At 36.7% G+C, this 23,975-nt stretch overlaps 1 protein-coding gene across 1 annotated transcript in view; it reads right to left on the bottom strand.

The window, feature by feature from the left end:
* The window catches only part of pkhd1l1.1 (PKHD1 like 1, tandem duplicate 1), a 65,886-nt gene extending 46,894 nt beyond the window's left edge, over positions 1-18,992 (bottom strand). Inside the window, 23 exon segments of the mRNA XM_074687262.1 lie at positions 2,782-2,954; positions 3,039-3,202; positions 3,298-3,413; positions 5,193-5,339; positions 5,485-5,595; positions 5,731-5,885; positions 5,983-6,126; positions 6,285-6,420; positions 7,445-7,604; positions 7,691-7,776; positions 7,892-8,157; positions 11,023-11,112; positions 16,373-16,483; positions 16,565-16,653; positions 16,829-16,865; positions 16,975-17,048; positions 17,144-17,197; positions 17,333-17,426; positions 17,506-17,563; positions 17,663-17,771; positions 17,884-18,028; positions 18,387-18,464; positions 18,938-18,992. Of these exon segments, the coding sequence (XP_074543363.1) occupies positions 2,782-2,954; positions 3,039-3,202; positions 3,298-3,413; positions 5,193-5,339; positions 5,485-5,595; positions 5,731-5,885; positions 5,983-6,126; positions 6,285-6,420; positions 7,445-7,604; positions 7,691-7,776; positions 7,892-8,157; positions 11,023-11,112; positions 16,373-16,483; positions 16,565-16,653; positions 16,829-16,865; positions 16,975-17,048; positions 17,144-17,197; positions 17,333-17,426; positions 17,506-17,563; positions 17,663-17,771; positions 17,884-18,028; positions 18,387-18,464; positions 18,938-18,992 (2,652 nt within the window).
* Positions 18,993-23,975: the final 4,983 nt, after the last annotated feature.

A 23,975-nucleotide genomic window follows, 5' to 3' on the forward strand; every position in this document is an offset into this window, starting at 1 on the left:
GTGTATCAGTCCGCGCGCACGGCGTGCCAGGTATTAACAAACGCAGGTAGTCTGCCAGGACGAAGAGACACGATGAGAACTCGAGCCTTATTTAGCGGTGTTTTTGTGTGAAAGTAACGCGCTGAAAATTCTCTAAATAAAGCGTGAATGCAGACCGACATCAGATTTTTTCAGTGGGAGTCCGTTTATTTGTGTTTTTGGTCAAGTAAAATATGGCCCCGTCTGAGTGCAGAGGAAACCGGCAGAGGAGCAGGGAGGGGGTGTTTGGTGTGAGCGCCCTGGGCTTCTGCTGCACAAAAACACTGCTGTAGGGGTAATTTCTGCCCTAAACCTTGTGATAGGACCCAAATTGTTCCATCCCAGAGTATCACTTTAATGCCCTGACAGTGGCAATAAGCTTTAATTTTGTATTTACATTTTGTAAATTTGATTTGCACTAAATATGTGATTTAACTATTACTGTATAACAAGTACTGATTTAGTGTTTGCATGACAGATGTTATGGCACTTTCACAATGCGATTAATTATGATTAATCATGGAAATCATGCGATTAATTACAATTAAAAGTTTTAATCATTGCCCAGCCCTAATAAAAATGTCAAATGTTATATCAAATGTTGAACATTATTTATAAATACCATTATTGAATGTCTTGATTCTTAATATTAAGTTACTATTTAGTTATTTAGTTATAAATCTTTTGCAAAGATTTAAACATTTGCTTAGATTTCTCAATATGAAGTCAAGATTTCTAAATCTTGAGGTACTATTTCTAAATATTTAACCAACATGCAAATTCAAACTCCCACCCGCTGGAAGCACCAAATTAAAAGTTCAAGGAAGCGATCCAGCCAAGCAGATTTTGATTAAGTCAAACACAGTCGGCTAAATCATTCATTCATTCATTTTCTATACCGCTTATCCTGTTCGGGATCGCAGGAGGCTGGAGCCTATCCCAGCTGTCATTGGGCGAGAGGCGGAGTACACCCTGGACTGGTCGCCAGCCAATCACAGGGCTGACACAGAGACAGACAACCATTCACGCTCACACTCACACCTACGGACAGTTCAGAGTGCTCAATTAACTTGATGAACATGTTTTTGGACTGTGGGAGGAAACCGGAGTACCCGGAGAAAACCCACGTATGCTCGGGGAGAACATGCAAACTCCACACAGAAAGGCCCACCGGCTGAGGTGGGAATGGAATTGGTGACCTTCCTGCTGTGAGGCTGCAGCGCTAACTGTGCAGCCCTCGGCTAAATCAACCGTTTGAAAATAAATCTACCAAGTGCCATGATGGCGCTGTTGGCCGACAGAATAAGTAGAGCTTGACATTCTCAAAACCGTTTCCTCGAACTTTTAATCTTGACTTCAGTTTTTAAAATCTTAGCTAATATCTTGAAATCTTTGCAACAGTTTTAGAAACCTTTGATAAGTATTTAGTCTTAGCTAAATATTTAGAATCAAGACATACATTTATAAATAACACTTAACATTCAAATAAAACTTTTAATATCTATATATAATATTTGACAAATATATTTCACAATTATTTCTCCAAATCTGCAGAAAAAGTTATGTTTTAGAGCTACATGTGGAGAAATGTTGTTATTGTTTGTAGTGTGTGGAACTTTACAAACCGCGCCTCATAGTAATAGTAGTCCACCTGGATATAAATACTTAAACTTTTAACCTTTGATGTAGAAATACATATTTTTTCTATTAATTTATTCATTTTTTAGGGGTGTTGGAAGTCCTGGGTCCAGTTCCCAACCTGCCCTTTGCTGTAAGTAACGCAAAACTCACTTTTTATGAGTTCATAGGAATGAAAAACACTTAAAATACCCTTTTAAATGATCTTTAAATGATCTCTTCTAAAATGGTATATGTGATGCAATGCAAAGATGTTTTTCTTTAGGATTAAAAAAACAAGAATGATCCCCTCCAGAGTTTTTGGTGCATTTTTCTTGGACAGATAGATCTGTATAAATGCCACTTCACAGAAGCAAAGGTGTTCCTAATCATTACAAACTACTGAGTGATGAGGAATTATGGATTAGCGTCAGATTACTGTCAGATTACTGCCAGATTACTGTCAGATTTGATGGAGCTAATGTTTTATCAGACACTCCCTGCAGACAAAGCAGTTGACTGTCACAGAAAAGTCAGAAAAAAGCTTTTAATCATTCACTGTGTACTGAAAAAATCTCAAAATTTATCTGAAACAGTAAAAACTTTATGATATTAAAGTCTGAATGCCTGACTCACAAGAAAAATACTTAGAAAAACAGCAAGTTTGTCTTTAAAGATTGCTTTCAAGACTGTGTGGCTGTGGCTCTTCACAATCTGATTGACATCTGAAGTTGCACAAAGACAAGTCATCAACGTGTCGCCCAAAACAGTAAGATTGAGCTGTCTGATTCTTCTGGCAGGAAGGAGGAGCTGTTCCCCCTGAAAATATTCTTTTCAGCTGTCACTAAGAAGAGAGTGAAAAATGTGTTTTAGTCAGAAACACTCCCATGTATGTGCTCACTATTCTACACCTTGATCGCAGGCACAGGAAGCGTTTTGTTCCTTCTCGTGGGACAGCATGTGCTGGCATAACGATTAATGTCACCTGAAGTTCATCTTGTTTTTCTCACGTAATGCCAGGATCATTTCTAGTGAACAGATTTCAATACCCCTCAGCTGTAACAACCCATCCTTGATACCTGAAGTTTTGTATTCTTAAAAAAATAAGCCACCAAATGACTGTGATAAACTTAATGACTGTCTGACCTTGTGGAAGCCAGGTCGTAGCAGTGGGAACCCAAAGGCACAATCATCAGGTGTAGCTTTGATCTTGTAGGTGAATGTTGAACCATCTGGTGAGATCTCTTTGCTGACAGTCAAACTCTTAAACGTTTTGCCTTTGTCCCCGAAAGGTGAGGATCTTCTTTCAAGAACAACATCTGTAAGAAAGAACAAGAGGATAGTTATACTGTGTGCTCGAGTTAAAATGTTGGTTTGACACCAAAGAATCAAAAGCTGCTTACCATTCTCATTCCTCGTGGTGGGATTCTTTCCAATATGAAAGGCATCCACGAAGTAATCAACTTTAGGGTCATCTTTGCTGAGGCGAAACTCATGCAACGTGAATTTGCTCCCGGTGAACTCTCCCTGTAGGGCTGACTTCAGGTCGATGCATTTGTAACTCCACCTGTCACAAAATAATCTCTTTTTCATTTCCTGTAAGTGTTCAGAAAGCTTAAAATGTAAAATCACATCATGGTTTCCACTGACTTGTTCTCATACTGATTGAAGACAATGACCAACTTGGCTGTTTCTGTTTTGGTTTGGCCTTGGCTGTTGCTGTACGAGAACTTAACTCTGGCTTCGTTCTTCAGTTTTCCTCTGTACGCAAAGCAGGCCTGCAGGGACATGGATGGAAAAGTCTGTAAAATATCTGCATATCAAAAATATTACGTTTCCTTGTAGAGTCATGTGGAGGTATTGTTAAATTTGATGTTTTGGTTGAGATTTTAACAAGGATGGAGGGAAACGCATGGTCATGAAAATTATCTTATATTCCAGTCAATACAGTAATTCTTTGCTTCTCTACTATTTTCTCCACATTTAGCAGATTAAAAAAAAAATTGTGAAATATATTTTTTAAATATCTTATATGAATTTTGAAATTTTTACCTAATCATTAAATGTTATAAGCAAAAGTCCTAATTCTAAATAATTAGCTAAGGTTTCAAAGTATTTGGCTAAGGCTTAATAGTTATCCAATATTTCTAAATTCTAAGCAAAGATTTCTAAATATTTCGTCAAGATTTCTAAATCTTAAAGATGCTATGAGGAGGATCTGTTTTAATCGCACTCTCTCGCCACCTTGTGGCCCAGAGTCTCCGCACACCGTCGTAAATTAGTTTCAGTGAGGTGTGTGTTTGTTTTGGAATTAAAAGGAAATCAGAGCGAAACAAATTTTCTTTGTTCAAGACAACAGTACAGTTATGTAGCGCCACAGTTTGAAATGTGAGAACAAGCGGACGTTGTAGCAGCCGGCTATATGTTAGCCCGGTGCTCCAATGTATCTGTAGGCTAACGTGACAACAAGTAAACACTGTCAGTTAGTTAGTAGTTTAGTAGCTGTTTATATTTAGCACAGCTGGCAGCCCGGTGCTCTGAGACATGTCTGTAATGTATAACGTTAGTGAATCCTGGTTCTGTCCTGCCAGTCATCTACCAATCAGAGCTAACGTAACCTCACACTTTATTTTATTGGTAGACTTTCAAGTTTGAACAGACCACTGCAGAATAACTGCTGACTGTGGGTTGGAATGAACATGATCACTAACAGTTTAGCCCCTGTGTTATAGAGTGGTACAACCCGAGCTAAAGGCTAATTAGATAACCAGCAATGTTGGTGCTGACAATCTCGTTTTAAAGTGTTGATTTCGATCAGGTATATATCTAGAAGGGAGACTTTTTCAAGATCACTTTTAAACTCCTCACAGCCCCTTCGAGCAAAGACTTCCAAATATTCCAAATTTACACCCCCGCCTGCCAGAGCACCAAAGTAAAAGTTTGTAGAAACAACCCAGCCAAGCTCAACTTCTTCAATGTCGGCCACAGGATCTTCAACACAGAACTTGGAAGTTTATTTTCTGGCCTATTTTGTGGCTAATTTAGCCTAAAATCCTGCTTAGCTGGGTCGCTTCCACAAACTTTTGTTTTGGTGCCTCTAGCAGCCAGGAGTGTGAATTTGCATATTAGCTAAATATTTAGAAATCAACCTCAAGATTTAAAAAACTTGAATAGATGTTTAGAAATCTTAAGCAAACATTTAAAGCTATTTGCTCAATGTTTAGAATGCCTCTCTAAAGATTTCAAAATCTTGACTAAATAATTAGAAACCTTAGCAAAATGTTTAGAATGAAAACTAAATGTTAAGAAATGTAGCTAAATATTTAGAATCAGGACATTTATATAAAGCATTTAATGTTACCTTTAGTTAAAACATTCAGCATCGATATACAATATTTGAATGATATATTTCACAAATATTTCTCTAAATCTGCATAAAAAGTGATGCTTTAGAGCTAAATGAAAAATGTTATTGTTATTTAGTGTGTGCAACTTTACAATCAGCGCCCCATACTCTGCACCTGCCAAAAACACCAAGAAGAGATAAAGGAGTTTACCCAGGAATGTGTTTCCAGTGAAATCAGTCCATATTGTTCACCAGATGCTTTGGAGTAACTGTCCTTGAAAGGAGCCGTGGGGCTCTTCAGTGACCACCGGCCACAGAAACCTGGTTTCACCTGCGTTCCTGTCTCGGCGCTGTTGTACTAGTGAGAACAAAAATCAAAAGACTCTGAGCATCCAAAAAGAAATGCTTTCTCAGATAAAGGTGAGCTTTTTCAGGAAAGTTTACCTTTGATATCTGATATCTGTCACATTTCTCCAAAGAAGTTTGTTTTAGTCCCAACTGACCTTGTCGTCTTCTTTTTCATAGCTTTTGTAGAACGCCACGTTTGCCCCTTCTTCATTCTCAATCTCTTGCGAACATTTGGCGCTGAGCAGATCGTCCAGAGCTGCCTGAAACTGTTTACAAAACCACACAGGCTCAGTTCCAGTGCAGTCTCTACTTTAAGTATTGCATGACATTTGACAAAAACTCAAGGGAATTGAATTAGACACCAAGCTGCCATTTATGTAACACAAGTTTGCTGATCAGACCTCCGCCTCAGTGGCATTGCACGGGATAGGCTGGGTAGGAACTCCCCCCCAGAGCAGCGTCGTGGTCTTCTGACTACTGATCCCCTTTGTCACCTCAGTGACAGTGATGCTTGTGTCAGGGCTGAAAACCTCGTATTGAAGGTGTTCAAAGTCCCCTGTGTAAAAAAACCCCAATGGCCTAGGGTTAGTTTATTTTTGTACATAAGTATATTTCTGAGGTTATTTTGATGCCTTTCCTCTGTCTCCTCATACCTCTGTCAGAATTGAATGTGATAGTGTAGTGAGATCCTTGGTTATCTTCCTGTTTGGTGACCTTCACTGTGTCGGGTTTGATTGAGAAAAGCTTATTCAGGGCCTCTTCCACCTGATCTGATGAGGCAGTGACTGGGATGGGTCCTAAAAAGAAAATATGATGCAGAGCACAAAGGTTACAGAAACTACTTTTTTGAGTGTAACAGCAAGTTTAGGGTTGTTAAAGTGGCAATGAACACTTTCCATACAGACTTTTATCATCCATTAATTTTTTGTAAAGAATTAATAGTGAAACACGTTACTGGTCTTTGCAGCTCCATAGCCCAGGTTGTAGAAGGTGCTTGCACAAAGATGGCTGGCACAGCTGCTTTTGACAGTAACCATTTGAACCTCTTTGACCGGGGTAATGTTGCTGGGACAAGACTTACTGGTAACATGCTGAGAAAGTGCAAGAAAGGGATTAAAGAAAGATGAGACAAGACAAAGTGAGGAGCAAAACCCTTACCTGGTTAAAACCTGTTTTGTTTTTTTTCCTCGTACACTAATATATGTTAAAGATTATGATGCCAGCTGCATAAATGCTCACTTTTCTGATCAGGAAACCTTCATTTTTTTCTTTAAGTACAGATGTCAGTAACTTGAAAATAAGTTTGTTTAGAGGAAAATAAACAGATTTTAGTCTCTACTTTGTGAGAATCATTGACTGTAAAAAAATGGACGTCATCCTGCTCAGCTTGAAGTAAGTTTGCCACAAAACTGCTCCCCCTGGTGGCTGGCTGCAGAATGGGTCAAAAAATCCATCTTCCCTGTCAATCCATAAAGGCTGTGGTCAAATTTAAAAAATTAATACTCCTCGTAGAAATGTTTCTCACATCCGATTGTTGTGGTGATTTAAAGATATGATTTGACCGTCTTGTGTTCAAGTCCTCTTTTTTCAGAAAAGTTTCGTTTGTTATAAGAGGTTAAAAACAAGGTTTTACATCACGTTTAATGATAACTGTCAGCTGCAGTTCTTCTGTGATTTTTTCCAGGATTTTAAAATATGTTAGGAGGGAAAGCCAAGAAGTGATTAGACTCTAGGAAAAAAAACATTTTTTTTTTTTTAATAAAGTCTAAGGTTACAATAGTTTAACAAATTCTATAACTTTTGCCTGAGTTTGGTTAATGTATGAAAGCTGTATCCTGGTTTTTCTTTTCTTACTAAATATTACAGGGGAAACCTGTAAAATTCTACAACCCTGATGTAAACAAGCACAGATAATAGGTTTACCTGGGTGAGTGACTCCCCCAGCAAGATTGTACTTATTTTTGCCGTCTCCAGGCTAAGCTAAGTCAAGCTAACAGCCATTTTTCTGCAGTTTCATTTCATCACAAAGATGTTTTACATATTATATTTGTCTAAAAATACCTAATAACAAATACCAATTTGTCTAAAAATTCTCCAGGCAAAATAAAAACACACCTGTTCTTCTGGAAGCACTTCATAATCTCCCACAATGGATTGAACTTCATTCACAGCATCGTCTGTCTCGTCCTCTGTGTAGGGAGTATTATCGGAGGACATGCCAAAGTTGAAACCGCCTGCACCAGCATACTCCTGATGCAGAAATTCAAAGTAGTACCTGCAAAAATAGAATGTCTCTCAGTTCACAGCTTTAGTAAAAAATATGAGCATGTTGGAGTCAGTTAGAGACAGTCCTGGACTTACTCTTTCATGGCCTCAAGATACAAAAGCTCAGTTGATTGACTAGCCAGGGGACTGTAGGTATAATAGGGTTGATCTGCCACCTTTTTCTAAAGTAGAAGTTAAAAAAAATTTAAAAAAGAGATTTCCCCCATTACCCATTTCTCAAATGTCACTAAATCATGATTTGCAAGAAGAACTTAAAATCTGAAGTTAACTCCTTACCTTATCCTCTGGACGGCTGCTGTTGCTGAAGTAGAACTCACATCTGTCGTCACAGTTTATGTTTATCCTGTAGTTTCCGCTGGCAGAAGGAACAAAGATGCCTCTGGTTCGTGAGGTGAAATGATCAAATTCCTTCGCAAAGGTCACAGGCATGTCCTGGGGCCACATGGTCCAGTATCCTGGTGTGTCATTGGTGAATGTGGGAATTTCAGACAGGGATCTGGGCTTTGAGTTGTTCCACACCTCTACAAAAAAGCCTCTTCCCTCTGTGGTCAAAGAGAAATTAGAGGAGATATATCACGTCAAAAGATATCATTAATTACTTATCAGTGCTACGTTCTTCATTTGTTTTCATGGAAAGTTGCAGATCCTGGCAGCTCAAAGGTAAAAAATCACTTTTGGTGTTCCTTTGACAGAGAGGATAAAATAAATCAAATAAATTATACATATATATATATAATATATATAATATAATATATATATAATATTTAAAAATAAATGAATAAAATTATTACATATTTAGAAAAATAAATTAGCAAACTGTGAAAGAATAAAAAATTTGAACTTTAAAAGTCATAAAATAACTAAATCCTTTGCATTCAGTCATTTTTAGATGTTTTATTCAATACTTTTTTTATTCTCTTTCATTCTTCAATATAACACAATTTCATCTTAACTTTTTTTAAAAATTATGATTTTAATTGCACTCCTTGGTACTTGTACACATTCAGTGGAACATACAGTAAACAAAATTAACCCCTTATTATTTCTTCGTTTTTTTTTTCTTTTGTCAAATTCATGCTGTTGGCGCTGCTATGGCTCAGCACATTTTTAACTGAATACCTATAACTTTTACAATTTTTACATTAATTTTCTTTATAACTTTTTATGTTTTATATACAATTATATTGACTTTTTTCTTCATCTTAATCTTTTTTTTAAATTAAACACCGATCTAGCCAGTTGAAAATCTCCATCTTCTTTATTTTATAACCAAACATGGTAGCTTCTCTCTTAATCCTGGCTCACACTACAGGATTTTAAAAAACTTAAAAGATTCTGAAATCGGGCTGTATCTCACACATTAGGAAAATCTTCACAGATCATCTTCTCTTAAATCTTAAGCACGCTCTAACAACAAGATTTGAAAATACTGACCACCACAGACTACAGGATTTCACCAAGATTATTTGACCAGAGAGAGTGATGGACCACATGTGCTCAGTGTTTGATCTGAGGTTTTTAGCGCACTGGTGGGACAGAAGGAGAGAGAAGTGAAGCTGTCTGCAGCGGTTCCTTTCATCCATTACGCGCACGCAGAGGGACAGAGGTGAAACTGTTGCTGTATCAGCCAATAATGGCATGATCTCACACCGATCACTGATAAAACAACAGTTTGCTACTGTATGAAATGACGTGGTTATGTGTTATTTTTAAAGGCATTATTGAACTGGCTCAAGTGGGCCAGTGGAGCGTGCAGTCAGCTGACTCGGAGCCTTTCAGTTGCACTTTGAGCCTGCGTTTGTTGTCTGTTGTCCGGTCTCTGGGGCTCTTTCTAATTGGCTGCTGTCATCCTCAGTGAGAATGAATGTTGTAATCATCCAGATAAATAACAAACATGTTTGAAAATTATCGAGGCGGCTCCGACGAGTCTGTGAGACGATCGTGGGGCTAAAGATTCATCTGTCAACCGCTCACACTAGAAGATAATCTTGGCCAAACGTCGGGGCCAATTTTAGTCCCCGACCAGATTTCTTCCCCGATTGTCGGGAGAACCGAATCTGGGTTAAATTGGGGCGAGAATCCTGTGGTGTGAGCCAGGCTTTAGATATCGTATTGTACATATATGGAATGCTAAACTGCATGTTGTTAAGAGCTTATCGTTGTTAAAAATCTAAAAGGAACTGTCATCACATTTAATTCATGATTCATAAAGTTTAATCTCCTTGCATGGTTACATCTTTTGTTATAATTATTATTTTTTTTATTAAAATATGATTTAAGTTTTTTTCTGTCTTTACTTCTTTTTAAATTGATATGTGGCTTCAGTCATGTGTGTTTTTTTGTTCCTGTGTTTCTTAAAAACGATTGATGATTTCTCGACCCCCCCGACAATTATCTTTTTATTTCTTTTTAAATCAAATCTGGTGCAATGATCTATGTTTGTAGACAAATAAATGTAAAAATATACTTTAATTTCTTTTGCCATCTTTAACAAATGCATTGAAATCTTCTGACTCCTTTTATATATAACAGTGCACTTATTACTATTTAGCTGTTTACTCTTCGGTTTTTGTTTTTTCTTATTTGTTAATTTTACTCACCTGACTCTGGGCATTGATGACTGTAAACTAAATATTTTTTCATCAATCAGTTGTTGGGTTTAATAATTTTCTGATTCTGACAAATTAATCTTTAATGAATGTCTCTTTAAATTTCAACTCTACAGATTTTCTTTCTTTCTATATAAATTCCGTCTTTTGACACACCTTAAATCTGTAAATTGTAAGTGTTTTGGTTGTTCAACATGTTTCAAGGTTTATCTATTTATATTTTTTATTTAACAACATTAATTATTACTTGATGGATTCCTAAACAAATAAATAAATTGATTTAATATAAATGAAAACTGCAATATTTGTTTTATTTTCAGCTGAAGTTCGACTCTCAGTCAGTGCTGTTTGTTTGCAGACTCCACTCTTAATGTAAGCTTTCTTTCACATATTGTGTAATCTAAATAAACACCTTTAAGTTACACTGAATACCCAGGATTTTAAACACATGCTCAGTCTGCTGTTGTGGTCCACGTTGGGAGAGGGTGTGTGTGTGTGTGAGTGAGAGGCTAAATATGTACTTTTGACAATCAGATAACATTATCTTGTTACAGGCCAGAGAACATCAAAGTCCCTCTGTCTTTGTCCAACTAGTGATGAAAGGAATCCGTCATCTTAGAAGTGACAGTTTTGTTGACAAGTCAGAGAGATGCTTTGAATTCTTGCTGTGATGGAGGACAGTATGGATGTGAACTTGCCGTACAGATACCACAAAACAGAGCGAGACAATTGTTTGAGATATGCTTTGGTTGCATTAGACAAAAGGACAGAAGAAGAAGAGGCGTATTCAGTTCTTACTGGCGTAGACTGTCTTATTGTTCATCTCACTCATGGGGGTTCTGCACATAATTCTTTCATCGGTCACACTCTGGATGTCACATGGCTGGCCTGAGGAGAAAACAAAGCGTCAGTGATTGGAGGAATGTCTCAGCTCAAAAAACTTTACAGTGATTCAGAAACACAATGAGAGAAGAAGCAACCGCAAAGTGGCTTTTAACTCAGTGTGTAAACATGTCTGTGTTATTCTATAGACTCATACATTGCACAGCTTCAGCTGCACCTTGTATCCTCTGTTTCTCACGGTAATTATTATTTCATTTTTCTGTAAATATTCCCCTATATTTTTTTATTATTTTTATTTTACTGTGTTATTATTATTTTCTCTCTATATTTTTGCATGTTTGTATATCTTATATCTTAACTTTTTCTATATTCTATCTGCATTTTCGTTATTTTCTTGTTAAGTGTGAGCACCAACACACCAAGTCAAATTCCTTGTATGTGCAAATGTTCTTGGCAATAAAACTTGATTCTGATTCTGATTCAGCTGACATAAAGAAGTATTTATAAATGATGCTATTTACACTTTTGGGGCTATTATATTTCATTTAGTGTGGGTTCAGTTTACCCAAGATTCATTTCTGTATTTGTTTTGGTTATTTACCACACCTTCCTGATTCGATCATTTTATTTTTAGGCTTTGAAAATTAGCACAGCTTGTTACTTTTTGACTTCAGCAGATTACTCAACTATGCATCTCTCTATTTTCATTTTTAGTCAAGGAGAACAGGTATTTGTTCTGGGCTGTTTCGGTACAGTGCAGATGTGTCCAAATGCGTGCGAAACAAAAAGCCCTTTAAATCTGAGTTTCCACATAGACAGGAAGAAAGAGCATCACTCACAATTTCAGCCACACCCAACAAAAATCAAGAGCATGAAGATCCCTGCTTACACTGATGTCACCTGTTTAGGAACACTTTGGTTTCTGTTTTTATGAAATACAACAAAGGATGATGAAATGAAGATAGGACCAGAGTAGTGTGCTGAGTTTGAAACAGCAGCTGTGACGTTTGTGAACTGAAAACTCTGTTTGTGTCCACACGAAACAATGAAACCGGAGTTTTCTAAAATCTTCACTTTGGCCAGAGTTTTCAGAAAACATTTACTTTAGTGATGTAAAGCTGCGATTTTATGTGGACAACAGGCGTAAACATCTAAATATATATGCACAAATACCCAGCTACGTGTGGACATGGCCTCGGAGAAACGTCCCCTCAATAAACTCAATAATGTCCATCTGCTCTTCGGAAGAAATGTCCAGTTCTTTAAGAAATGTGTATTATTATTTCTTTTAGTTGTACAATTCTTTATTGTTGTATCTTTTAAGTAGTATGTTACAGCATAACTCCTTCTTCAATTTTTTTTATTTGTTTTTAATTTGGTCCACTTTGATTCAAAATGTTATAACTAAAAGATCCAGATTTCAAATCCAACCTTTTGCACTTAAACCACACGTCACTCCCTGCTCTCATCCTGTTACCTATTCTATCCACCATTCAGTGCCTTTTAGATAAAGGCACAAAAAAGCCTGAAAAAACAAAACAAAACAAAACAGAAAAATGACAAAAATTGACTCATGCCTACAAGCTTTATCTGCACATGCTGCACTTTTGATATTGAGTAAAAAAAAAAAAAGTGTGTTTGTCCCCCTGAATGCACCAGATATGCGCTATAACTGAGGTACAAACCAAAATGTTTCAACACTGCAAAAACTGAAACCTCATCAAGAGCTTTTGTTTTATTTCAGTAGAAAATGTCTTTTCAGACTTTATATGAGCCATATTTTTATGACCAGTCCAGAAAAATGTCTTGTTTGAAGTTATTTAAAGACAAAAATGAGGTCTGAATTGCTTGTAACAAGTAAAAATATCTGCCGATGGAATAAGAGAAAAGTTACTTGTATTAAGACATTATTCTAGTTTCAAGCAAATTTTCTGGAAAAATTTTCGTGATACATTGGCAGATAGTTTTTATAGCTATAAAAACGACAAAAGTGTATAAAAATACAGTTTTTACTTGAAATAAGATAAAAACACTTGATAAGGTCTTATTTTATGCAGTTAAAGGTGTTTCATGTAATTTGATAGCATAGATCGTGTATCCTTAAACACCTTAAATCAAACTCATCAAAAAAAAAGCCCTTAAGAGATTAATCTCTCTCCAAATGCCTCCTGTTGCATCAAGGAGAAATACAGCAGAGAAGACAAAAGCCAGGAGTGAAAAAAATGTTAAGACAGTAGCTTTAGTTTTCAAGAAAAGCAATCAAACTGAACAAAAAACGAGCAAGATTTAGTATTTGTGGCTCAGATCTGTGATATAATGGAGATGGAGTGGTAGACCTGCTCTGTCTTGACCTGAGAGGCACAACCTCTTCCGTGACCATGTGAAAATAAATGAAACTGACTGCAGTTGACTTTACTGTTAATCTTTTTGTAACTTTAAGTCTAACACATGAGAAATGGCCCATGGAGTCTCATACAACACACCAGCGTGTTCTTGTCATGGTCTGCTGTGCCTCTAAGCTTTCAGAGAATTCTTTCCTCTGCCGTGCGACGACTCTGAAGTTTTCTTTTGTTGTTAGGACTTCAGGAGTACACGCATTCTTCTGCTTTGACAAGGATGATCACCTTCACATGAATTTGAGGCGCAGACAATGGGTTTGGCTTTTGTTTTGGAGACAAACCGCAAGCATCTATGCTCCCTGAGCTCTGTCAGCATGGGAACAAGACAAATCTTTGACTCATGAGTGTTCCAGCTGACTTGACTTGGAGCAGGTAATTATGGTCTCCAGTGTGAGCCTTAAAGTGTAGCTAGAAAACATGTGACATAACCGACTGGTTTGTGAACTGGTGTCAAGAGGCTCTGAAAACGGAGGGTCTTGTTTGTTAACAGCTGTTGACAGGGTTTCGTATTGTTAAGAAGCTCAACATGTCCAACAGCATGTTAGAGATGCCAACTCTCTCCAAAACACAACATGTTTTAAAGGGATCAGCACTTCAAGACAAAGCACTATCCGATAGACCCTGCTCGTGGATGAGTTTGTAGTCGTAGAGTCCCTTCTAATAAGTTGAGTTGTTGTAGGCTAGTTAGATAAAATTCTTTTAAAAGCTATTTTTGGGGATTTTTGTGCCTTTAATGAGACAGGAGAAACAGTGGATAGAGTAGAAAGGCCAACCTAATGGGGCACAACCTAGGCCGCTAGGTCATCTGCGCCATGGCTAGTAAGTCATGATACATGAATAGATATGATCGACCTTCTGAAGGGCTGACTCAGCAAAATTCAGGATAGTGTTTCATGGTTTATTACTCAGAAAGCACAGACCTCCGCCAAGGATATCATGATTGTCACCAACACTTTAGTCCTACTTTAATGTTATACTCCCTTTCAGCAGACTGTCTGCTACAATTTGGTGTTGGTTGCAGGTTTGTACGATACTTTGTAACCTGACAGTGCTGAAAATTATGATGACCCAGTACATATTTCATATTCCAGATCTTAGTATCCAGAATATTTCCAGGATCTGGATCGTTCTTGTACATCTGTCAGAAATTATGGTGACCTTGTCTTGTACTGTTTTGTAAAGCAATCCGACCATTTATGGTGGAGTTATATACACATGTGGAGGAAAACGGCCCTATCTCACAATGATGAAGAATCCTTTAGAAAAGTCCTAGATCCAGATGGTGATCCGGATCATCTCCAAAATTTAATCACTTCTTTCTTATCCCATTTTGAACATTTCCTGACAATTTCATCAAGATCCGTTGGTTACTATTTGAGTTATGTTGTGCACAGACTAACGAAAAAACAAACAGACAGACAAACTCTTCCAAAAAACATAACCTCCTTGGTGGAGGTTATAAATTTTAATTTGAATGTAAGTTTTCTTCACTGAAGTGTCATATGTAAGTTAGAAAGGAGCGGCTCATTTTAACTGGCAATCTTCGCAAGTTTCTTCACTGTCAAGACTCTGTGGAAATTCATTGATTTCACCAGAAAAAGGTTTGTAAACTCTGAGAGTTTGGATCACAGAAAGCGCTCAGTAATCATTAAGGAGGTTTAGGTCTAAAAAAATTTCTAATCAATTTCTAGTCTTTTTTAAATACATTTTGATTTTCTATGAAAATGCAATAAACCAATAAACCATAAAATATCTTCATCCTGAGTTTTCCTTGAGTTTTACCGAAAAAGTTGGCACCTAACCTCAATATTTGTTGTTTTTTTATAGAAGTTCCTGGTAGAACTTTTGCACTATTCAAGTCTCAAAATCATCAACTGGTGCACTTTTGCTTTCTTGTGTTATTTCAAAGTTTTTTTTTTGACATTTACTGGTAGAAACAAACCACTTTCAGATACAACCAACCACCTCCTGAAGGTTATATCGCGTTACAATCAGAAAGCTGGGAAACAGTTGATTTATCAATATTATTTAACTACCTTTTGAATATTCGAGTATCAAGACTCATCCAAACTGTTTTGTGAACATGTTGAATTTTAACATAGTGCGACACCTACGAGTGAGACAGGCTGAAGGATTCTGGTTTCATTTTCAAATTCATGTGCTCTGCCAACGCTGCCACCACCCTGCACCTGTGCTTTCTTTGTAAGAGATCATCTTATCTGTGCTTTACTTTCTGCAAAGACGATAAATCTGCAAGGAGTGATGAGGTTGGAAACTGGAAAAAGTGTTTCCTCCAGTAAAATTTCAAACACTACATGCAAAGCTGGTTCACCAAGAAGGGATTCCTCATCTTTAGCAATCTTTGTTTTTGTACTTCCACTTGGGCTTGATTTTGGTTTGTTTGGTTGGAACCATCGGATGCTACCTAGCACAGATAATCCTCCTGTACTTGTATATTTGAAATAAACTCAACTGGTTTGTTTTCTTTTTTTAAGTTAAAATACTGTGTAGTTTGTATAATAGTACAGATAGTCAAACGTATGCCAAGTGGGTATTTTGTATGGTTTTTTTTCAATAATAATTGATTTAGTTATTTTTTTATACTTTATTTTTTCAATCAAAGTCAAAGCTCAATATTTATCATAATTTATACTCTATAATAATAATAATAATAATAATAATAATAATAATAATAATAATAATAATAATAATAATAATAATTATTATTATTATTATTATTATCATTATTATTATTATAAACGGCACAAACAACCAAAACAAAACAAATAATAAAACCACACAAAATGTAAAAAAAAATCTGCTTGCACCACAAAAAAAAAAAAATAATAAAAATAAATAAATAAAACAAAAAAAATTTAAAAAAGGGTTAAGAAAGTGATCCTTACCTCCAACCAGAACCTGTGCTGGCTGATCAGTTTCATCAAAGTAGCGGCCCTCAATGGTCAACAGCGTCCCACCTTTGACACTACCCTTGGATGGAGAGACCCCAGTCACCTCTAAAGAAGACAAATACATTATTAGAAAGTATAATAAGAAGGACTAGTTCTGGGAAAGTGCCTCCTTAAAACACGATGTACCTGCAAAAGACTGGAACATGGCAAGCTTCTGCTTCGGTGGTGAACTGTACAAATTACGGACCCTGTACAACTTCTTTTTTATAAAGCACCTAAAGTTTAAAGAAATAATTGAAAATCATTTCACCTGTTTTTTAAGTTATACGACTGTCAGGGAAATCCATTGACAGAGGCAGAACAAACCCACGTGTTCGGGGACAGTTTGAACAATAGAGGTGTTTGTTTCCAGAAGTTCAGATTACAGAAGTGCTGAAAGCAAAGCTTTACCTTCCATATGTGTTGATGTAAGATGCATTCTGATTTCCTTTTGGAAAGAAAAACATATTAATCAAAGTATAATTTACACCGCTCATGTCCTCATCAATACATATTCATGTTTGGAGCAGATATACGAGTGAACAAAACCAACTTACCAACATACATCCCAGTCGTTTTGCAGCTAAATTCACCATACCACGATGTCTCAGAGTTTAGTTTTAGGTTATATCTTGAAAAATATTAAAGCAAATGTTGAATCATTCATCAGATACAAAGTCAATTGTGTTAATATGGACAATTTGATTGATCTAGAAAAATACTTACAGTTCATCTGATTTTGGCTTAAGAAACTCACACGACATTCCTCCTTTGTAGGCTCTGCATTTAACGAGATCATCATACTCAGTCATTTATCACAGAGGTTCATACTTCTTGATCAGGTGTTCAGGCTCAGTTAAAACAGGTAGATTGTTAGAAAGCAGGTTTTAAAGTGGAAACCTTTTGAGTTTTTACCTTAAAAATCTGACATCCAGGCCATTTGAGCTCTTTCTGGTGTTGCTCCCGTACACATCAGAGAAGGTCAGTCCTTTGAAGGTGAGCAAGGTGCCTGCAGAGAATTCAAGCGGGGTTTAATATAAAGCTTAAAACCTAACACATAAAACCCAGCAGGCAGTGGTGAAGTGTACCTGGAGGACCGCTGGATGGATAAAACTCATTGGTGTCTGGTGTGGTCCACCAGCGAACCTAGGGAGGTTTTGGAGAGATTTAAACAAGTGACTGTGACTGTGTGATTAATTCACCCGTGAACAAAGGCCTTCGCTTCACACAAGAATGCAAACTTACATATACCCTGCAGTGGTATGAATTTGGATTGCCGTTGCAGATATTGCTGTCAAGAACGGGATTGCCATCCACCATCACCTGCACTGAGTAGTCACCATATTTCATGGCTCTGTGATGACGACATTTTACACATTTTTCTTTTCAAAAAGGTAATCTGATGGTGAAAAACAAACTTTTCAAGATATCAGGTCAGTAAAGAGGCCTCTTGGCCCTAGGCCTACCTGGTGTGACACAGGATCTGATTGCTGTGCGATGAGTCTGGCTCCACATCGCAGGTGACACCCGTGTTGCCTAACATCAGTATCACCTCGTTGCCAAATTTGCCTTTACTTGGATTCAGCTGGAACTGGTTCGCCTCAGCAAATCCTGCAAAAAAACTGGGACTTTAATGTAAGCAAAACTAATTTTATTTTTTTTTCTTTGAGGAAAAGGTCGAGAGGATCTATCGTTCTGAACTTTTGTGGTAATTTAACCATCAAAACACAGCTCAAGTTTAGAAACCATGAAAAAGATCCACATCTGCATCTGTCCTTACAACAACTTCATCTTTCAAAATCAGATTTGTTTTGTGCTTCTTGTCTTATTTGACTTGAGAGCTGAAGAGCAAAAAGGCAAATAAAGAGAAGAGTGCTCTGTCATAGCTAATGAATCAATGCAGTATTTTTTGGCATTACAAAGCCAAATTCTGTCAAAACAAGGTTTAATTGTGGTGCAATCCACTTACCAGCACCAAAAATGGTCAGTTGTGTGGCTCCAGCAGCACTCACTCGCTTGGGCTCTATTTTGTCGATACGTAAGGAACCTGAAATAAACATAAAACATAAAATGAAATTAGTTTAAAGCTTAAATTTGATTTCAGGATCAACTCAGGATATTCTGCTGATGACATGAAGAAGACTTTATGTCATTACCTACACATTTTATCACAACTTTGCTTTGGAAATTACAGAGAAAAGTAAACATAACTGCTTGGCGTTAAAGTATTGTTGCCTATTTTTTGCATTTTGTCTGATAAACCTGTATCTGGATTTATCACGTTAATAAAAGACATAAAATCAATTTAACTGCACTAAGAGAGATATATGATTCCTGCAGCATGGTGGAAAAGAAAAGTGCATAAATTCTACTCAAAATCAAAAACACATCTGCATCCTTTCAGAGGACTTTTCAAGGGGCGCAGCTCTCACAACATAAATGCAATATCTCTATTTAAAATATTAAAACTAAACAGTTTAAATAAACCTGGATTATTGTATATCTTCTTAGTTTACTTACTGCAGGAGCAGCAGAGTGTGAGGAGGAGCGCCCCAAGCTTCAGCGGGGACTCCATCCTGGAGATTTCCCACATTTCCTGACTGTTTCTCCAACAGTCTGATGTGATTAATAATCTGTATGTCGGAAAACTGTAAAGGCAAGAAAACTAACAAATAAAAAAGCTATTTAGAATTACTAAATTGTACGACACTCCACATATGGGTAGAAATTTATACATCTTAAATGTTAACACATGAAAAATGCTTCACAGGTTGGTCACTGATAATGGAAAATAACAGCAACAAAGAAAACACCAAGGGGCTGAAAATTCAAGAAGCTGAATGAAGCTTACCTGTTGAAGCTGCTGAATGTCTCAGGTGTCAGAGAGGTGAAGAAAAAGACTCTGTCTTTGTTTAGTTCTCCTCGCCCTCTCTTTATAACTGTCCTACCTGTCCCACCTCCCACCTGAGGGAGAGAGGAGGGAACTTATGAAATCAACCCAATCTGGTTTTTCACAATTACGCACCTCCGCACTCTTAATCTGTTGTTTTCATCAAACCAAACAACTCTTTATTTCTAGATGTCCTGTACCCGAGTCAAACTGGGACACGGAGGTAGATGAGTGACAGTTTCATTGATGGGAATCTGAATCATGACGGAGCTGGAAGGAAAGGAGGAGGAAGTGATGAAACAGTTATTTTAGGAACACATATTTGTCAATAATGGGTCATATCATTCAACAGACGCCGGGTTTTACTTTGTTACAAAAGAGTCTGAATTAAACACTCATCCTTTAAATCGACAGACATAAGACAAAAGGTAAATCAGCTGGAATGTTTTTCATTTCCAATCATCACTTATGACGCCTGTCATCAGCTCAAGCTCTCATAACATGATTGGCATGCAGAACATAAGTGCGTTGGGTTAGATTTTTCCAAGCAAAGTTAAGATATGAGCGCCAAAAAGCGAGGAGAGCCTTTCATCTATTTAAAGAGACAAGGTCACACCCAAGAATCTGATAAGACATGTGCAACATTTTGTTCGTGCAGGCCACACAGATTGGCACAAGATTAAAATCACCCGCAGCCTTTTACACGCTCAGTTAAACTTCTATTTGTCGTATTGTTAGTAGTTGAAGTGAAACATTCATAATTCACGTTTTTCTCATTTGTAGTTTCTTGAGAGCTGCATGAATTTTTCAGAATAAACTTGGATTAAACCTCGTTATGTGTCAAAATCTTCCTCGACTGATCATTGATCTACAAAACATCAGGAGTAGAGTTGATCACAAGTTTTTTAAAAGTTAGCTTGCACGTTTTATGGGACAAAATAGACAAATGATTTGGTTTAAGAGCAAAAATAAAATAACAGGAACATACACAACATTTTATGGTGAAATTTATTGCAATAGCCACTAAAGTAACTTTACATTTTTCATTTTGGAAATGTGAAACTTCTACATATTTTTCTATTTGTTTATAGATCCAAGTCCGAGTTCATTTGCTACTTTGACATTTACTTTTGTGTCCTTATGTGTAAATTGTCTTATTTTATTAATGGGCAAGGCCAATAATAAAAGGACCAGAAGTTTTACTACAACAAAAAAGACATAATAATCAGGACAATTTTAAAACACATGACATGTTGAAAATAGATAGAAAATAAGACAAAATTCAGATCACAAAGTTCAAATAATAAATATGATGTATCTTTGGTTATAAAGCAGTTTTAGTTCATTTTAATGTCCCTAATTGACCCACAACAACAACAAAAAAATCACATAATCCGGTGTCATTATCTTTTCATTCTGTTATCATAGTGTCTGTCGTCTGTTTTAGCAGGCTGGAGTTGCACAGAGTGACTCATCGCACGCATATCGTAAGAGCTGAGGCCACTGTTTTTATCCGTCGAGTTTTGCAATAGGCTGCACAGAAGCGTCTTACACATGTTCAAGACAGAATTAGCAAAGAGAAATGATGTATCACACACACCACATGACAAAAAGTCAAACACTTTTGGTCATAAAACGTATTTTGTGACGCTAAATCAGTTCCTGTATTTTGGGTTGTTGGTCTCAAATACTAAACTTGTTTGTAAGATGCAGTTTGAATCTCCTTTGACACTTCATACTTGTGCACAGGAGTGTTGGAAGAGAGTTTCAATTCCACATTTTTAATTTAAAAGATGTTTGAAATGTAAGTCTATTCCATCTGAGTTTAAACCTTTTAACTTTGCATAAATTTCAGGGATTTAATGTGTGGAATTCAAAGATTGTAAGCGTTCCAATCTGCAAGAACAAACACATTTTTAATCACAAAGAAAAAGTACAGACACAATGAGATATAATCCCTTCCAGGGACACTGTGACTCTGAGTTGGCAACATTTCTTGCCAGCGCTATAAAAAGAAAAGTCTGAGCACTATCACTGAGGTTTGCCATGGTGTCATGCAGATAAAGGCGCCAAGTTGACGCGGACTTACATGACTTGACAGACAAAATAAACAATCTATGTCAAACTATGTCAAATCCGAAGAGAACTCAACACTACTGAAACACATAGTGACGTTTGAGATTGTGATATGAATAAAGAACAAAACATGTAAGTAGTTTCAGACCTCTCTCAGGGCACGTAGGAGGGATGTGCCAATTGAATATTCACATTTTTAAAGCAGTTTCAGTTATTTTTGTCCCACAATTTTACCTACTGGTGCAAACTTTGTGCATTAACTATGTCATCATATTACAACTGCATTGAAAAAAAAATTGAAAGTATCAGTCAACTCAGCATTAAAAATCGCCTGTGTGCCCTCTTTTCCATTTGATTCTTCAAATCACCTTGAAAACCTGTATTTGATCCTGTTTCTCTGTTCTGTCATGTGCAAGCTTTATCGAATGTGGTGCCAATTCAGTCATGCTGAGAACGCAATCAGCAGTGCCACCTTCAGTCCAACTTTGCCAACAATTGAAGGGGGAAATGTGCAGAGTTATAAAGCTCCTCTTTTTCTCTTTCGCTGCATTTCTGGGGTGTTTTAGAATAATTATAAACTCAGAGCACAGATGATTTAGATTTTTGTTGTCTATTAAAGCAGCTGAGTTGCCAGGTCAAAGTTTTATCAGCTATTGAATAAGGAGAGGAGTAACTCTGCAACTCTAGCAGCCTTAAGTGGTAATAATAAGTAACACATGTTTTATTATGTTGATATGTTCGTAAATCACACTTATTTTGAAGAAACAGCATCTGGAGGGCACTTTCCTTAATTTTCTCTGCATCTTCAAATTACAGATGAAAGATTTCATGTGTTGAGTGACTTGTGACAAAGTTTTGTGATTTATCATTCATGTAAACAAAAAGATAAAAAGTAGGAGTTGAGTTATAGCTGTCAGACTTACACAACAAAGAGCAACCTCTCACGTGTGCCTCTGGGGGGTAAAACTGATTGTTGTGTCTCCTTATGTAACATTCCTAAGAAAATATTTAACATGCAAGACACCCATTGTGTTGAGAAGATCTATGGTAGCTCTGTCCCCGTGTCTTTTGAGTTCAGCAATTTTCAGCTTAAAATAACTGACATGTTGTTTGACACAAGAAAGACAAGAAATGAAAAGATGAGGAGAAAATTACCTGTTCCTGTGAGGGAAACTAAAAAAAAAAAAAGCCATTCGCAGGTCATCACCTGTCGAGAAAATATTTGCAAATCAATTTATCTATTCTTTTTTGTCTAAATTTATTCGAGGCAAAGTTATGCACTTACCATATTTCCCAGATACTTTTTTGCGGCCTCTGTAGCCTGCTGTGCTGGTGACCAGCTACTGTGTTCACATGGCAAAATGAGAGATATCACAGGACAAACTGCAGACCTAGAAAGTATGTTACATATATTTTACTATATATCAATTTTTTTAAACTTAGACCTAATGGTTTTAAGAGTTCTCAACTAAATGTAATATGATTATGGTATGTATCCCCTCAAAATAAACATAAGCCTTACCTCATGATTTGGTTGACTTAATATATAAGAAGTAATTACAAGCTTGGTTATCATGGGGAAATAACGAGCTAAGTCACAGCAAAATAAAAGGATATCAACATTTATCACTGGAAAATGTTGTAAATAATAATTCTGGCTTTATTTCCTCGAACGATAATTTGTCACATATTACAATTAGTTACTGTGTAGCTGTTCAGTGAAATTCACAAAGCAGCAAAATTAAACCATTATCCAATAACTTCGTCAGTATAGTTTTAAGACCTAATTAAAATATTCAAGACTTGTAAATGTACTTTTAAGGTTATAACAATTAGAAGTAAAAACACTTTGTGAACTTGACTTTTTTTTGTTGCGTCACTACCGTTAGCTCATCTGAATGATGCTAACATTAGCATCCGTTAGCTTAGCTAACTGTAGCTACCGACAATTTCATGAACAGAAACCCCCTTTTCCTACGAAAATACAAGCAGTTTCAAACCACAAAAATTTGGTCCGTGAAAAAACAAAAGAGGAAATTTTAATTTCCAAGTTGTGTGGTTTACCATCGATTGATTTCCGGTCCAATTCCTTGCCAGACCTGGCTCTACGCCGTTCACCTGTCTCATATTCCACCGAACCGAGGGTTCAATGTTATCTCCGAAAATAGTCAAACTAGCACCCACGCTCATAATTCCGGATATTAAACACTAAAGTTAATTATGATACCTTTGGTACATCTTTGTTGGTGTTATTGCTATTTTAGAAATAGATATGTTGTCAAGCTTCCCAAATTGGCTTCAGATATGAGAAAGAGAAGTTAAGTCTGTTTGTAGGAGTAGTGTGGGTGTAAAAGATAGGACACTCAAAAACTTACTGTTCAACTTTATCACTTGCAACTTTTGATTTTGTTAGCTGAATCTGTAATTTTCTGATAACGCATTTTCCCCACACAAAGGATTCTTATGCCTTCCTTGATAAAGCAGCTATTGACCTCTGATACCAGCAGCCAAGCCAGACCTGCAGACACCAAGACACAGCAGCAGTCATCCACACACAGAAGCTCTCAAACTGTCATGTAAAACTCAAAACTC

Source organism: Halichoeres trimaculatus, unplaced genomic scaffold (genome assembly GCF_033239565.1).
Source record: "Halichoeres trimaculatus isolate MK-OKI-2021-1 unplaced genomic scaffold, fHalTri1.1 fHalTri1_scaffold_14, whole genome shotgun sequence".
Taxonomy (NCBI): Eukaryota; Metazoa; Chordata; class Actinopteri; order Labriformes; family Labridae; genus Halichoeres; species Halichoeres trimaculatus.